General features: G+C 41.7%; 2 protein-coding genes across 3 annotated transcripts in view; both read right to left on the bottom strand.

Annotated features, from left to right (window-relative positions):
• The window catches only part of LOC127358389 (nuclear transport factor 2), a 232,593-nt gene that overhangs the window by 21,509 nt on the left and 192,586 nt on the right, over positions 1-18,498 (bottom strand). The window lies entirely within an intron of this gene.
• pard6gb (par-6 family cell polarity regulator gamma b) overlaps positions 1-18,498 on the bottom strand; it is a 32,734-nt gene that overhangs the window by 11,926 nt on the left and 2,310 nt on the right. The window contains exon 2 of the mRNA XM_051391403.1: positions 15,260-15,482. Coding sequence (XP_051247363.1) covers positions 15,260-15,482 — 223 coding nt within the window. The remainder of the gene's footprint in view (positions 1-15,259; positions 15,483-18,498) is intronic.

The raw sequence follows: 18,498 nt of genomic DNA, 5'->3' as shown, positions 1-18,498 counted from the left end.
GGTAGTTTTTCCGTTATCCTGCTAATTGACAGACAAATGTCACCAAAAATATGACCTCCTTGGCTGAGGTAATAATGTCCTAAAAACAAATTCAAAGTCAGAAACTAATTTCAAAAACAATGTTTATAGGTTTCAAAGACTAATTTATAAAAAATAGCAACATCTTGCTTTCACCTTCTACACCAACAATAAAACATCCTATATAGCCAAAAGGGAAACTGATGGACAGAAGATAGAAGATTTTCTAACCAATTTACTATCTGTGAAATACATTTATTTCATTTAGGCAAATAGAAAATAGTGATTAAACCATGTGATCCAAGCTGACACTTAAGCACACATTACGCTCAGACCCACCCTGGCATTAGACACCCAAGATCTGAAGCAGCGAGACCCAACCCCACTAGACTTGGCTCAGATAGCAGTTCCTCAAAACCAAAAGTGAACTCTGGAAGACTTCTCCTGTCCTATTTAGTAACCTTCACGTTCATCCTCCTCAGCTGTTTGAGCTATCACTTTCTAATCTTTTATCGGCTGCAGGTGACAGACACCAAACAGACTAGGAGGATTATGATCTCGCCGTCTCTCTCACCATCTCTCTCACCGTCTCTCTCACCGTCTCTCTCACCGTCTCTCTCGCACACGCACACACACACAGAGAGAAATGCTGGCGGATGTGACATCCAAGCAGACGAGTAAGGAAATGAGAGACAAGCAAGCAAGTAAACACATGCAGACCTGAAAATGGACAAATTTCCTTCTGTAAACAGTTGAGAGGAGTGACAACCCATCATACTGCCTTGGAGACTATTTTGATTTCATTTGTAGCAAAGTGCCGGCTTAAGAGAAAACAGAAAGACTGAGAAAGGGTGAAGTTCTCCTGTCTCACAAAAGACGCCTTGCTGAGAAGGTCTTACATCAACCCACAGGAAAAATGATCCTTTGTTATGAGGCTGCCTCTGGAGACATTCATCTCATTCACACTGTGGGCAAGAAAAATAATCTGTCACATTACAACTCGATTAATAAGTTCAAAGCTGAATGAGATCATTTTTATCTCTCTCTCTCTCTCACTCTCACTCTCTCACTGTCAAGCCTTGTTTTGCAACAAATCAAGATGATAGTTTTGGCTGAATATGGGCTTCTTGTCCACTTCCGTTGTTGATCCAGTTGGAAGTCACCATTTTTACTCTTTGGAAGGGGATTTTCACTGGTATGTGAACTCTGCCATTAATGCGAGCACCCCTCTATTCAGTCATGAGCAAGAGTCAGTGAAAAGCCCCTTCCTGGCCTCCAGGTGAGGGCGATTGGGTAAATCCTTTGCAAGCTCGGACAGGTCTCAGTCCCATCCTACCCTGCACCTGAAACACCAACACCCTCTCTTACACAACCACACAGCATAACAGAACACTTCCTGTGTGTGGTGACACATATCCTTGGTTCTTTCCTGCTCCTGCTTTGCTCCACTGACTCCATTTGTGGTTTACTTCAGCCAAATAACAACTCTCTCTTCTCACACACACAAAAATACACACAGATGCACACAATGTCAAAATTGTCTGTGGGAGTATTTCCAAATGAGCTGTCAGTACCCATTGTTTCAGCGAGTCTCTAGGACACAATTCACATCAGGATAAGAGTCAGGCTTCATTCCTCCCCTCCTCCATTCTTTTCCTTCCTCTCCCATCCTGAACTGCTGAGTTGGCCTGATTCAGCCAACTCGTGGCCCACATGTCTGGAGAAGGGGCGATGAGGGTGAGGGGAGCAGATTCTTCTCACGGTGTGTCTGTCAATGTCAGATATCTGCGAGTCAGACCCGGAGCTCATCAAAAAGATGCATTAAATGTTTGTTTTTTGATTTAGTACAAAGCTAAAACTATTTTGCCTTTGCTTTAGTATACACTTTGTGAGCTGACCCTGAATCTGAGGTATTAATCAAAAGTATGAATATATATTCAAGAGGTTTATTATCATATGTACAGTAAGAAATGTATACGTACAATTAAAATCTTACTTTGCCCGACTCCCTTAGGCAACACACAAGTAGAAGAGTAGAATAAAGTTAATATAAAAATTTAAAATAAAAAATAATAATAATATAAAATAACTTTAGTAAAGCAAAGCAAAACCTTGCAGAAACTCTTCCAAAAGTAATCAATTACCTGGATAAGAGGCTTTAGATCCTCTTAGTGATTTGCTGTGATGTTAAATGAATTTTGCAATGGCTACTGTTAAGCTCATTGCCAGCTCTGGTGATTTGTGATAACCAATCATAAATACTTCTGGCTCCATTTTAGCCAATCAAATCACTCCAGTGCAGGTTATGGCTCAACAACTGCCAGACTGGTGAGGGGCATGACAGCTTGCCTCATTGTTTTAGCCTCATGACCTATATATGGCTAAACTTGATCGTTTAGCTGGCTATAACTGTTCCTTTAATCACACACACACACACACACACACACACACACACACACACACACAAGTACTAAATGCCATTACGCACACAAGTGAACAAAATTATTATGCAAAAACTAGTACCATCATTTGGAGGTAAAAAAACAACAACAATGGTTTAATTCAAACAATTTCAGTGCTATCAGAAAATGTAATAAATAACTCTAAAATGCCCCATTTTCTTTCTTAAAAGAAAACAACAATAAAAAAACGATTCTTATTTTGTCAGTGTGACTTGGCCACAATGGGATACCGAAGGAGTAAACAACTCTAAAGAAACAGTCAGCTTCCTCTCAGCAGTCCGGTTCAGACTATTTCAAGGAAAACGAACAACAACTTCTACTATATATGTGACACATAGACATGCTTTTTTTTATGCCAAAGACATGGTCGCCTGTTCAGCATGACCATGCAGTATTCAGTTAATTTATTACTTGTTCCACTGTCCGAGTAGCCAATTTGTGCTGCAGCAAAAACACGTAACAAAACAACTTAGAATCAAACAACAACTGGGCATGAGCATTTAAAGCTTCTCTGCAGGAGGTTCTAAGTGTCCAGCGATATCCTGCAGGACCTATGAATAGTATAATGAGCATCAAATACTGTCAAAATCACCAAGCAGCATAACCATTCACAATGTAATATACATAACCAACAACAGAACATTAACGCGTATTACATATTATGATGTTAGTGAACGTTACCCACATGTAGTTTGTGCACACATGGTCAACAATTTTAGGGATCCCGAGGTCCTGCAGATGAAACACCAAGATATGCAGAAAAATAAAAAACCATTGGCCTTGACTCATACAGACACACTAGTGTCAAACACAGGCCAATGACACACAATTTCAGACAGTAAGTGCACTTGTTCAAAGTCCATACAGCCATGTTTGCTCAGTCTTTCATGTTAAATGGATTTAAGTTCTGAATGGCTTTTGCCTCAGGGACTGGGAACTTCTAACCAGGGTCATCAAATGGGGAAAATAACTGACATCAAACGCTACGAGGTTGAGCACATCTGATTGCTTTTAAGGGACAAGGAGTGTGTTTGTTTGCAATGTACAATATTTATAGCATATGCGCCTACCATGTGCATCAGCAGCAGTATGCACAACAAACTCCACTCATTTCAAAGTAAAGTGGAAAGACGAAAACCTCAGTTAAATTACAAAATTCTAATACATCTACTAGCTACCGGCAGTTAGCCCGAACCTTTATTTTGGAGCCAGCGTTAACCTAAAGTAAGCTGGATGGCTCTGCAGCCAACCTTGCCAGTGGTGAGTGTGTTTGCTGCGGGTGAGTTGTCGAGAAGCAAAGCCAGTCCCTCCTTTGTAATTATGGGCTCCCAAAATAACCCTTTGCAGAAGCAATGCTAGGTTGAGCTGAGGTTGTTGTGCTAGCTACCAAGCACTTTTCAACTTGGTTAGGCCAGAAAGTCTAGTAGTGTAGTAGGTCTGTCGATTAGAAAATGATAATGGAAATTCAAATGTTTTGTAACTTCCATTGAAGATTCAAGGGGAAAATATCACAATTCTGCTAAAAGGAGACCTGTATCCCAGGTACAGATTGTAAGTCCTTGCACAACAGACCAAAAAAATAAATAAATAAAACCCCAAAACATTCAGATATGGGAGGAAATTTGTCAAAGATTACAGAAAACCAGATTGAAGATATGACATGTGCGTCAGTGACAATCACACTCCTTTCAAGCCAACCTACATCCTTTGATAATATGAGGTAAACTAGGATTTCCTCAAAGGACACAAATCCTTTGCTCAAGCTTGCACTCGTGTTCATTACATTTTGCATGTGTGAATTTGTGCAAGTTTTTCAGTGCTACACACGGAGCATGCCTGGCCTTGTCCTCCGGTAGAGCTGTAATTAAGGAGTCACTGCAGTGAGGAGTCTAACAGCGAGCCGTCTCTGCACAAACCAGCAACTCCTCCCTCAAAAACCCACTAACATCCACCCAGCGTCCATATTCCCCGCTCTCTCTAACCCCAAATCTTCACCCTCTTCCCTCACTTTGCTCGTGGCTCGGTTCTAAACTTGGCCTGGGAATTTTCCACTGCATATTCTTATTCAATCATTCTCAGTATCATTTCTGTCTTGTTTGAAGGAAAAGCCATCTCTACATTGTCATATATCATTACCTGTGGTGTTTAATGCATTAAACACCACAAACCCTCAACCTATTCAACATAATAAACATGTAAAAAAAATGATCTTGAATTTCCCAGAAATAGGTTCACCCACTAATACGAGCAAACACAGACATAAGTGAACATGGAAGGATGACGGTTATAAAACTGGTTTCTCTGCTTGATGGTTTCAATGCAAAATGTTGATTACTTGGAAAACATTTGTCAGTTATCTGTGAAAATAAGTTAAATAAAGAAGTGCATTCATAGGTTATATGAAGATTTTAGAGCAACATTTCAGGAAATACACTTCTTTGCTATCTTCCAGGGAGTTAGATGAGAAGATTGATACCAGTGTCTGTCTGTTAAATATGCCACCAGGGAATGTTTAGCAGCCAGCCTGGCTTCATCCACAGATAATCCACCTACCAGCGCCTCTAATTAACTCACTAATTAACATGTTATATTATTACTATTTTGTTTGAAGCCAAATTAGCTGTTTCTCAGTTTCAAGTCTTTATACTAAGCTAGGCTAACAGGAAGCTGACTGTAGCCTTATTCTGAATGGACAAATAGGCCTATCTTCTCCTCGAACTGTTGGCCACAAACGTCTTCCAAACAATTCTTTGAAAGTTTTGTTTTTATTATTACAACAATTTGAAGAATATTTATTTTACAAAGATGAACAATTGATTTGTCAGTGACACATAAGAATAATTTATTTATACAAATACAAAAAACTTTTTTTTAAAGTATATAATAAAAGAATCTAATGGAAAATTCCATTGAATAGCTCAAACTCTAAAGCTCTAAATGAAATCCTATTTTTTAGATAAAAAGAGGTTTATTCTATGAAGTTAATACGGGGAAATCCCAAAACAAACCCTGCCTCTTACTCTTATGACAACATACAAACAACCAGACAAACAAAGAACAAAAACCCACACACAGTTGGAAATTCAAAGTCAAACATGTCACAGGATCTCATTCCACTTTCAAGCCATAAACCAAGGGAAAGAAATAAGGCACGGAAGTATTTCAAGCTTGTTTTCTCTCTTTTGAAGGTTCATGCTGCTGAGGAGTGGCCGTGGTGGTGGCGGCTTAGGAAGTTGTTTGTTTGTCCCTGAAGGACTGGCTATATTCATCACATCCAGGATTCAATTTCCAGAGCCTGCGTCTCTGGGCTTATTTAGATGCAGGATGAGGTCAATTTCAACTGAGCCACTGAGTTTTAGAGAATCAGAGTAGTCATAACAGAATGTCTGTCGAGGTGTGATAGCATTCCAGCTGTGTATATAGTTCATCTTTACCAATATGAAGAGATGCAAATCAGCAGCATCCTTCAGGAAATTTGCTCCTCAAACACTGGGGGAAACATTAGAGCGGTTTTTGGATTTACTACAAACCCAGCTTTTTTTTTTTTATTTGGTTGCCAATTCATGATTATGCAAAACCAAAAAAGGAGGAACATTGTTGACTCTGGGTTTGAAAAGTGTAAACATAATACCATGAAATGCTCGTCAAAAGCGCCCTGCCACAGACGCTCCCGTCCCACAATGTCTGGAAACTTCATTGTGGGGGAGCGGGGGACGCAGTTCAAAGCGGGGTCGTAAACCAAACTGAAAGCAGGGACTTAGGAAACACAAACACCAATATAGTTTTGCCAAACACAACAGCCCTTACAAGTTTAATTAAAAAACAGGACGTCGCCCTCCCACGCCTCGACAACAGAGAGACGGGTCAGCTGGGATTTGTGATGCATATGAACATGTATGTGGTAGTCCAAAAGCAATCGTGTGCACATCTTCTGCAAGGCTTTGCTACAGTTACAGCAAAAGACTAAATGTACAGGAACAATAACAAAGATATAATGGAACAGTGCATGTGTGCATGCTCACATGTGGCTGCATGTTTAGCACTGGTGTGGATTTGTGTCCTTTGTGCCCTTTTTGTGCCAGCTGACATAATTTACAGCATCGTCAAAGCTGGTTTGCCGTCAGAGGCACAAAGAGAGGCAGCTCCCCATCGGACATGGCTGCTGCTGCTCTGTCCTGCTCCTGGCAGGCAGCAGGCATCTCCATCACACTTTAACTATGGCTGGCATTGTCTGAAGACACGCAGAGAAAAGGCCACACACAGGTTTTATTGAGAGGCCCACACACGTGCTACCTAAAAAGGTTTTACGGCACAGAAACTTTTCCCTGTAGAGATGGGGATTTATTTGGTATGGCGCGGAGATGCGCGGTGACACACACACACAGCAAGTGGGGAAAATCTCCGACACTGACGAGGCCTTAAACACCTCACTTGCCGGAGATGAGGCATTTTTCAAAGCCGGTGCATTTTCCCATGCCGCTGCCCTCTGAATGTGACCCAGATGTGTCATCAAAGTATCTGTCTAAAGCTTACAAAAGCTCTAATAAAATGCCCTTTTGTCTAGTTCTGTACATGACATTTGCTCTGCCTGTACGGGCATCCCCCTGCTTTCCCCCCCCAAAAAAATCCTGATTTCTGTTGGCTGAGATTGCAACAAGAGGATAACAGCCAGACCACAGGATGGAGGTGGGCTCAACCTGCCCAGTCCTTCCTCCGCCTGTCTGTCTTTCTTACTGTCAGGCTGACTCCCCACTGTCTGCTGTGGTTTTCTCCCCCTTTGCCCTTGACAATTGAGTCATGCCTGAGCTCTAATGTGAAAAGAATGAGGATCAGTCTGAGCAGCTACCTAAACTAGCATTCTTGAACGTGCACCAAGATGATCAGGCGGACGGGTTGCACTGTTTTGTTGGAGTCAGTCTGACAGGAATTGCACACTTTCACCCCAGTGCTCAGGAAAAGAGAAATCGTAGCAGGGTGGAGATGTAACAAAGAAAACAATAGCACATGGGGGGAGAGAGATGGGCTGTAACTGACAGATGCTGTCTTCTTTTCCATCAAGGAGCAGTAGGCAGTGTGTAAGTTTGTTGTTTCATAGCGATGCCTTTCACTCTACCAGCTCCTTCGTTGCACAGCCTGAGGCCACTCTCTGGTACCAAGCACAAAGACTAGACGTAGTGGACGCCTCAGCATAACAGAACACACTCAAACTCACCCTAAATGACTCTGATGTTCTGTAAAGGGAGCCACAAAAGCACACTATGGCAATGCAATAAGGCAGTGCCTTTATATGACCAAAATAGATCTGCTGGAATGAGGAAAAGGGATGCTTTCTGCCTCTCATGGCATTTGATTGTGGCTGGCAGGCAAGTTTATAATCTACCTAACAGCCTTCAAATGCAAATGAGCAAAGATGACCAATGAGAAAGAGCTGCACATTGGCATGAATAAATCATTCTGAATCATCTATACTAATCAAGAGATCTATTCTAATCCAGTGTCCGAGGACTAAATCAGCTTTGCGGGCCCTGACTGGAATAAAGAGCCAACACTAATTACTGAGGTGGCTCTTCCTCTTGTCAACATGGATCAAATGCTGTGGGGTCAAAGCTTTAACCTACTGCTACCATGACTGGGCACTTGCATGTTGACACATCTGCCGAACAATCCCATCCAGTGAACAGGGCATGTGGACAAAAGTACACACAACACACACACACGTTCTCAGAAGCCCTTTGGCCATAGTGCGAGAGTGGCCAGATGTGCTGACAGGGTCACTGCAGTTGGCCACTACAACAGCACCCAGAGAGATGAACACAAGAGACACTGTCGGTCTAAAATGTATAATAGCTGCTTTAGGGATTTATACAGAGACAAAAACAAAACACTGAAACACTAGCCTAGCCTAGCCATGATGCTAATCGGTGCCACAAACTCGACAGGCCCAAGAGGAGCTCGACTCAGCCACGGTGGCACAGCAAGCGCCTGCGGGGGTCACCAGCCGGGCAGTCGCACTCAGACCCTGCTGTGACCACTGCACAGATAGCACTGGCATCATCATCATCAGTCATCATCATCAGTACTCTGTATCCACAGAAACCCTAACTTGAGGTTATCAGAATTGGTAAAAGGAGAAAAATGGTTGAACTAGTGGATCCCTAATAAGGACACAAGGAATAAAAGAAAAACATGTTAGGGTGAGATGATAAACTACAGCACATGGAAATAAAAGAGTATCTGCAAATAAAGCTTTAAAAATTCTAAACATTTAAACTAGAACATGAGAATTGAAGAAACTAAATGTCTGCTTGCAATCTTATTCTTCATGAGAGGAAATAAGATGTTATGAAAATTGAAGCATGGACTTCAGCAAAACCAGCAAACCAGACAAAACACTATCCCACCAAACTTCCTCTCCATTTCAGCAACATTTGGACTGGAACCGTTTCAGGGTTATGGCAATGGCAGAGTTTCTGTTTCACAGTCTTTCATTTTCTTTATTCTATTTGATTTCTTTGAGATCATTTCTTAAGTAAAGGACATCATTAAATTTCATGTAAAACTGCAGATGAATTTATAGGTGGATTGAGTGTAACTGATGCTTGACCAGAGCTCCAGCTGCTAGCCAGTGTGACTCCATAATTGGAAAAATCCGGTCAGAAATATTCTCCTATTTCATATTCTGAAAATAAAAAAACCACTTCAATCTTGTGCATATGTTTTTTTCCTTAGTACACACGAACAGTCAAGTCTGGATGTCAACAGTTTCAAATGAACAGAGAGACCTTCTTGACTATGATGTTTTCTGTTGTGCTGATATCTGGTGAAAAAAGTAAGTTTGGAGCCCTGTACTATACCTTTCATGCATCCTGCTGTAAACGTGTGCCTCCTATAGAATAGAAACACACGTGACATTTCTTTGTTTTGATATCAGCATTATATAAATCGGCCATCAGCAGCACTGCTCTCTAAATATCAGCATCGGCCAGTGAAAAACCCATACTGGTCGACCACTAGTAAATTACTCTCTAGTCACAGCCTGCCAAGCTTTGTTCTGTAAACAACTTTTTTTTTTATTCAGCTGAAATAAAGAAAAGGCAAAAGAGCCAAATGTGGAAAGTCAGCAAAGTGCAGACAGTCGGGGTAGCCATAGAAATATAAGAACGCTAGCATTTCTTTGATCTTCAAGCAACTGTGCAGTTCAAGTTGTTGAGAAACAGCTCTGGGTCTGGATGCCGGCTTTAACTGGCACAGCTGCTGTTACATTCTGCAGTTTTTTGTTTTTTTTTAATTTGTGCTGTGGTGCCACATCTCCCTTTAGCTTGGCTGATGTTGATATCTGGCCTTCTAGTTTTCACAGGTGTGGAGAGCAGTCGAGTTTGCCGCAGCTATAAACCCCGGTGCTCAGCATGCTAGATATGAAGCCGCACAGACTCGACCTTGGCTTACCTCTTCTGCTCTATTTATTTAAACTTTTAGCCCTTTGCCAAACAGGGGTCTCTTCTCTTTGTTGAAGTTTAGTCTGTGTGCAGGCCACTGGCACTGTCTACAAAAACAACCCCCCCCTTCCACCCAAAAAAAAAAATTGAGCCTTTTAAAATCAGCCCTGTGTTTGTGTTGGATCGAAGCCGGTTTTGTCTACCATTAGCGTAATTACAGGTAAAATTTAAATCAAATTGAATACACATATCCCTATTTGAACCCTACTCCTCCTCCACTGTGCTTAGACGACCATCAAGATTACTAGTCATTAGTGTAGTGTGGGGAATTAGAAGCTATGCACCAACGCCTGTAAGCTTGTGTCAGTCTGCCAGCTCCAAAAGACTTTCAGCACATTAACAAACCTTCATTCACAAGTCAAACTCTACTCCAAAAATGGATTCGTGGGAACAAATAAGATATATTCTGTCCAGTGTTTTTCACTACTAACAAAGATCTTTATATGATTTACATGATGCATTTTGTGGCCGTATCCTGTGTGAGTGAGCTGGGCCTAGAATATCTATGTAGGGAGTGTTCACTCTCTCTCTTATCTATCTAGTTCCTAATTTGCATCATTTTGTACAAGAGGTAGAATATGAATGAACTGTTACTATGTTAGTTAGTAGCAGTAGTTTTCCTTGATAAACATAGTGTACAAATTTGAAAATCAAAGGCATTAAACAGGAAACTAAAGGCAACACGAGCGTACTGGAGTTCTAATATCTTAGGTCTTCCTCTGTACGAACATGTAGAAACTTGCACAGCAACTTCAACACGGAAATGTGCATGTGACCCCTAACATCAATCACCAGTTGACCACACATGACTGAACGAAAACAATTGCGCGCACACCCACACACTGGACTCGGCAAGGAGTCCACCTCCACATACAGAGCTGGTACACTGCGAGCACTCCTCTTTGCTCACAAATCTTTTGACCCATTTCTTCCCATCACTTGCTCGCCCCTCCCCCTCCTGATTGTGTCTGCATGAGAAATGTAGAAGTGTCCCAGTACAAAACTTCCCTCTGTGAAGCGACTACCCTCCCCCCTATTTACAAACTGGTATTTTGTCACCACAGGTTTTTGACATTGTTGGCTTCCCAGAACACCTTGTGTGAAGCTTAAACTAAAGCTGTAGAGGCTGGAGAAGTTGCCATTCACATCCATGGTCTTCAATTATGTTGTTTGCAAGTGTATAGGTAACAAATGATATCCAATTTCATACATTTTACTATTACTGGGAGTAATGGAACAAATATTTCTCTCTATCCACTTTTTTGCCACCTTAAATCTCCTTTCTAAAGTACTGTCCTGCACATCCTACAGTATACACTCTGTATGCTGCATGTCCCCTGTTATTACTTACATAGCAGTCACTCAATAAAAAACGTCATTATTTATCCCGTTTAAACATTCCTGCACAGCTCAGTGGTTCACGATATGATTGTGTGTTAATCATTATGTTACAGAATGCCTGTGGTTTCAGTTCACATTTGAACAATTTAACAGAAAGGCTCCAAAGAACAAAGAAAAGACATTTTCTGTTTTTGAACTCAACAATTCAGCAATTTGCACCCCGCTAAAGTGAAATATATCCAAATCAAAAAACGTTACAGCTCGATGCACCTACTAATAGTTTTGCATTGCTGACAATGTAATACTTGCCACATGGCTGCAAAATAGCACTCCTTCAGAGGATATTCTCTTATGAGAGTATTGCTCTTTGAGATATTAAAATAATAGTGACAAATGAAAAAGACATGACTGCTGAATCAAGTCTGCGGAAGTAGTTAATATAGTTCCAAACTTAATGAAAGCAACACATAACCTCATGTTGTGGAGCAAAATGAGCCCTGACAGACAGATCTTCAACTAAATCTGTGGAATAACGGCGAGACGAGGAGCAACAGATTTTTTTCTAATAATAAGAAAGACCTCCAAAACAGCCAGGGGCATTGTAGCACAGTCATTAGGTTTTACTTTAACCATAATCAAAAACTTGAAACTGTCCCGTTTTGAGAGACTAGTCTTCTAGCTTTTAAATATCGGTGGTTAAAAATACAAAACACAGAACTTACCCTTTAAATTACCCTTGCTCTGACTGAACACAAGTACTGTGCAATCATATACACTGACAGGCTATTGTGTATCGTTTGGGAATAAACCACAAAAGTGCAAGCCTCTATTCTGTCTTCATTAAACCAGCTGCCATCGTTCCCCACAGGGAGTAACGGGTATCCGCAGGATTATGGCTGTATCGCCATACAACTGCTGCACGTGCTCAAGAGATCCAACCAACAATGGCAATCTAAGCCCGGAAGGGGGGTGTCAGGTAGATAAAAGAGACACACACGTATCTTAGAATACCTATTGTTACAAGGACACACACACACACACACACAGACACACAGACACACACACACACACCACAGAAACCTGTGTGTTTTGTCTGATCTTCTGCTGGACGGGAGGTCTTTCTTACTGATCTAAAGGTATTAGTTAACCAATCCTGTAGAGAGAAACACTGACCTGCACACCTTGATGCTTCACTGGACGTTTATCCTCTACCAATTTCCTTTTTTGGATTTCCTTTTAATTCCTCCCTTTTCCCTCCCATCTTTCATTGTGTTTCATCTGTAACTCTTATGAAAGCCTTTAAAAGCCCTCATTGTAAAATGTGTCCATGAACTTAGAACAAGATGATCAAATCTCCCATGTGGCAGGTTATTTTGAAACAATAATGGATGTTTTAAACATTGTCACACATCACATCCCCCCCATTTGAGATGATATTTTAATTTTCTTGCCTTTGAAAGTAGACAGAAAAAGAAACAAAGACTTTGTGGTTTGAGCAGTCAGGGGAGCAGTCCAATTAAATGTATTCTTTTTTTTTGCGCACTCATATCCATATGAAAGACCAGCCCAGTTTAAGTTACACAGAATGTCCCTTCTGTGACTGAGGGGTGAGTCAGTGTCTTTATGTGTGTGTGGAGTCTTTCATCTGGGGTGGTCTGCTGACCAGGACGGAGACGATACATGGTGACCTGTACTAACAGGCTGGTACCGACTGATACAGTCATTATCACACACATACTTTCTCGAGCATGTACCATACTGGGAGCAGGGCAGCTCTTCTGAGACATGAGGTACTCACACAGTTATACACACACCCCTTTGTCTATCGACTAACAATAGAGGCTTAAGATGCTCAGACTGCTTCAGCATCAGTCACAACAGTGCATATCACTATGTCAGTGTTGCGTTTACACAACAAAAACACTACATAAGCCCCTTCTTAAAAGCCACCACATCTTTCTTACAACAAGAGTCAGCTGGTGCTTTATGGCATATTTCTATTAGGCTTTTATGGAGAGTGGGATAGAAAAGGGATGTGACAAAGGTAATGACAAACTCATGCGTGGTACACAACCTATGTCATCGGACAGGGATACCTCAGTTGGATGTATAAGATTCAAAGTAGGGAGCAGAATCCTTGCATCTATGGGTATGAAGCACCAAGACACAAACTATGGGTCTTGGGAATTAATTATGACATTATTTAACATCACGTAACAATGTGTTGTTGTGTGATACATAAATATGTAGGGCTAACTCATTTCAAATTATCGCTAAATTTGAATAATAAAGCATTAAAAATAAGGGGGAGACAGCAGAGTGCCTATTTCACACAGCCAATCGCATGTTTTTAATGGGTATGGCAACCCATTTAGGTCATTGTGTACTAAGTTAAATGATAATGAGACAAGATGCATCACAATCTTGGTGGCTTTTCAATCTCTGCTAAACAATTATCTTGGGACCGTATGAGCTACCTGAAGTAAGTAAAGAGCACAGCCTAAAAATAGCTAATAGATCTCCCTTTTTGTTCAAATGATTATTACAAGCAAATAGCTGCTTTTATGAGAGATTTTCAGAGTGCAATGACGGACGCCAAACAGCCAACTGCTAAGACAGGACAGTCTCACCACTGCCTCGAATCACTGCGCCATTTTGGATTTCAGCGTCCTCGCCATTTTAAAAGAAGGTGAATGAATGGGTTGGTCTACGTGTGGGTGTGTGTGTGATAAGCCAAAACATAACCTCCTGAGGTAGTGATAGCAGACATCCACAAGTTACCTTATGCTGAAAAGTTAGTTGATTAACAATCCAAACTTTCAGTTTTACATTTTCCATCTTTGGCAGATGTCAGATATCAGCCAATGTATAATAAGTTAATTCTGCTCCAGACCTGAGCTCTCAAGACATGTATCATACAAAAGGAGGAGTCCGGTGGGGGCCCCTTTAATATCTAAACCCTGGAAATCTGTGACAAGATAATTCACCGCACTGCGGCTAGCTTTTGTTTTTGTAGCACTGGATGACAATTAAAACAATACCCTGGAGTGTACATGTTCATTACACAACCGAGCCAGGGACATTCCAAGAAGGATTGAGGGTATGAATAGAGGTGAATGGTGATAGATTCATTTGTATGCTCGCTGGCAGTCAGTCAAGACCCACTCCAGAGTTGGGATCAATGAGAGAGAGATGGAGATACAGAGAGAGACTAGGACTAGTTCTCATTCAGGGTACCGTGGTGTTGTCATTGAACAAATACACACTCACATGCGCGCACACACACAGACGGAGGGAGCTCAGTAAGGAGTCTCTCTTTCATGCAGATCTTTTGTCTCTCAGTAATGTCTGGTATGCTGGGATACAGGCTTTGCTCAATGACCTGATTTCTATGGGGCTGCCGAGGCCCTGGCCTGTGTGTATGTGTGTACGCATGTGTGTGTGTTTATGTGTGTGTTTATGTGTGTGATCATCTGCCTGCGAGCCCTTCCTTTGGATAAGACACAGGACTTAGCCAGGCAGACAGACACAGACTGAGACAGATCCAGCCAATAAGAGGGAAGGAAACACAAAACACACATACAGACACACACAGAAAGCCTTCCATGAAGTAAACAAAAAGGCCTCGCGTTCCCATAGCGGGAAGAAAGGCATAATTGGATGAGGAAATATTCTGTGGGGAAACTTCATTCGAGTCAGAGCAATAATTGCAGCCCAAGATGCAGTTATTGCAAGAGATAATTGTTTTATAGGCTTACCAGTTGCAGGATATTTGAAAACCCAATATCCATTCAACGTTTATTTAAACTAACAACCAGTTTTAAGACAAAATGTTTAGGAGAAAAAGATTTAGACTCAGTAGGCTTGATTCCTGCTGTGGAATAATTATAAGAAAAGGCCAAAGGAAGTCATGTGGTCTTAAAAACTTTTCAGACAGCTTACCTTGTCTCTGTATGAAGATCCTGAGCAGTGGATGAGCTGTTGACACCGCCTTGCAGAAGTTGTCGTCGTTGTTGATCGGCAACAAATCACCGTGGATGTCTGCGTAGCCGATCATCACCTCCATATTGGCGATGCGGTGAATGTGCAGAATGAGCTTGTAAAACTCCTCAAACTTTCCCGGCTTGACCCGGTCCACAGAGAACCGGCGAAATTCTGCCCCATACTGTAGAGAAAGGAAGATAAAAGGAGAGGTCGTTAAGAGGGACAGTTACTAGGACAACCAAACAGGAAGAGGAAACCGGGATGTCCGACCCCATGCGCTTATCTAAACCACCTGACTGGCACACATAAAACTAACAGGGGGGATGTCCGCTCAGCTCTGTCACAGTTGTGGTCATGACCTTATGTAAAATATGGCACAGGGGAAGCTGTTCCTGGTTTCAGTGCAGCCAAAGCCGCATCATTGCCCAAACATTTGCATATTAGACTCTCATAGACGAAGAGCTGCAACAAAATAGTGGTCGATTGAAAGGAAATTAATCTGCAATTATTTTTAAATCATCTTTTTGGTTCAAGGTTCTCAATTGTAAGAATTCACTACTTTATTTTTGGCTCTTTAGTGTTTTCTTTAAAATTTGGGGGATTTGGGCTGTCATTTTTCACAATTTTCTGTTGTTTTATAGTCCAAAAAATGAATCCATTAACTGGGAAGTCTGCAGATTGAATGATCAATTGTAGCCCTAGTCAAAACCACAGGAAGAGTTTACAGACATTTACAGAAAAACACAGGTGAAATGATTGAGAGCATAGTGGATCTCCAATATTCAGCAACATACCTGAATAAACTAAAGTGCCTTTGTGTATGAAAGACTTATAAATCAGTGTTTCCTGCAGTGTTTTATAGCTGATGTGGGCCACCTCGCCTAAAATATACCTCTGCTACCATCATAAAAATGTATACACTTTTATGAAATGAAACATTAACCTTCAGGGGAAAAGAGCAGAGGTGCTCCTCACACAGCAAATAACATATATTTACAGGAATAGTTTGACATTTTGGGAAGTGTGTTAGTTTCCATTTCTTTGCAGAGAGTTAGATGAGACATGCATACAAACCCTTTTCCGCCCGTTTCCAATCTTTATGCTAAGCTAAGCGGCGGCTGGCTGTAGCATGATATGTAACAGACAGATATAACAGTGATATCAATCGTATCTAATGCATTTGTTACCTTTGAGAGAGATAGATATAGAGCCAGGCTAACTTTTTCACCCTGTTTTTCAGTCTTTGTGTCCTATCTTAACCGTCTGCTGGGTGTAGTGGATACGCATATTTCCCAGAATGGGAACTGAGTGTGATTGTTGTTTCATCCATTAACTAAATTGATCACAAGAAAAGATGCATCAGGATCTGGGCTAAACAATTTCCTGGTAGAAACCGTGCAGAGCTTTGTGTTTTGACAAGATCATATCATTAGAAAAACATAGTTGCGCATCATATGCAACTTGGAACAGAAAACATCCGGAAAAGGGAAGGAGGTTGTTGTACAATAGAACAATACAGGTAGATGAGTATGCTGTCTCAGCAAATATAAATGACGGTGGCAGGCCCACCTCCCACCCACCATTTACACACACCGAATTGGACAATTGTGCTACGCTTTCCCGGCTAGGTCACCAAACCACCAATGAGAGCACGGCTGAGGGTCACAGTGGGGTCATCATGTGACTTACAGACAAGAATGGACTTGAGGGGGAGAGGTACAGCCGAGGCACAAAAGCGCAGCTCGATAAACCACAACAACAGACAATTGCTGTAGCACTGGTGTCTGAATCACAGTGGTAATTTGTAGACTAAGGTGCTTTTTTTGTTACTGTAATCATCAGCTCACGGCGGAGGGAAGCTGACGGCAGAGGAGAAGAGTGGAGAGATGATCAAGAAGCGGGAGGGATGGAAGGAGGGAGAGGCAAACTGCTGACAAGAGCAGCAGAAAAGGAGTCGTAGTATACTGACTGGGAGGAGAGAAGCGGTGTGGGGGGGGGGGGCATTAACCAGCTCTGTAATTAGAAGAAGACATATGAATTTAAGAGGGGGCGTGTTAGGAGACTAAGGGGATGCCAGGCGGGTGTGTGGTTTACTGCCAGATTCACTGACAAAACAAACGGAGGCACGTAAGTGAACCTGCATTTCGAAAGCACCCAACTTAGATTCCAGCAATTAAAACTCAACCTACATGTGAGAGATGACACAAGTCGACGAACAGGTTTGTCAGTGTTCAATAGGCGTACTTAACATTTGGGGAAAGTGAAACATACACGTGAATTACGTGCGATTAACACTGCAAGACGTCAATGCGTTCCACTCAGCGTACCAAATGATAATCAGTAAGCGCACCGTCATTGCTCAGAATGTGAATGTTCTCTTGGCACTGCGCCTCGTGATCAGTCTGAACAATCTGTTTTCACAAGCAGAACTTGGCCCTCTGGTATGAGCAAGTCTGAACATGGGAGTGATTAACCCAAACCTAAGAATACATCGCTACAAATGTGACATCACCTGTCCTTCCTAGCCTATCAGGGCAGGGTGATGATAACAGGTTGTAACACGTCTGGACACACAAACTCTGACACACTGGAGGAAATGGAAGATAACTGACTTGTGTCTTTCGCCAACACTGGCTTTGTCCTCACCTAATACTCTGAAAGTCAGGGACAACTCACCTAAGAAATCTCACCTACAGGTTCTTGGCATTTTAGAAGATTAACAAATAAATATTTGATCTGCAAGAACACTGATGGTGGAATGGCTCAGGCTATTTTTTTTGTGATGAAATGAACAGGACTTCCAAATCTGGATTAATTCAAGTGAGGGCAGAGGGAGTAAAACTAAACAATCCCGCCCAACCCCCTACATCCTTACGCACTCTCTCTGTCTCTGATAACAGCTTTAAGTGAGTGAAACCAGCTCCTGGCCGAGGCTCCACGACAGACAGCCAGACACCTCTCGTGTTATCCCTGATAAGCTTATCATTGGAACAGTTTGCCTCTGAGAAAACCAAACACTAACCAGTGAGAACCAGGCACATAACATATCACACCATAACTAATATCACTCCCTGGCAATCTAAAGTGAGTCTGACTGTTTAACCTCAACTATTGTTTGGCAAAGTTTTGCTTGTTTGAAACAGTTTTCTTAATTGTTGGATGAAAGCACTCAAACAACTAACTGGCTCTTATGTCTG

This window comes from Dicentrarchus labrax, unplaced genomic scaffold, assembly GCF_905237075.1.
Source record: "Dicentrarchus labrax unplaced genomic scaffold, dlabrax2021, whole genome shotgun sequence".
NCBI classification, from domain to species: domain Eukaryota; kingdom Metazoa; phylum Chordata; class Actinopteri; family Moronidae; genus Dicentrarchus; species Dicentrarchus labrax.
Note: the sequence above shows the minus strand (reverse complement) of the source record. Positions and strands in the feature narration are given on the sequence as shown.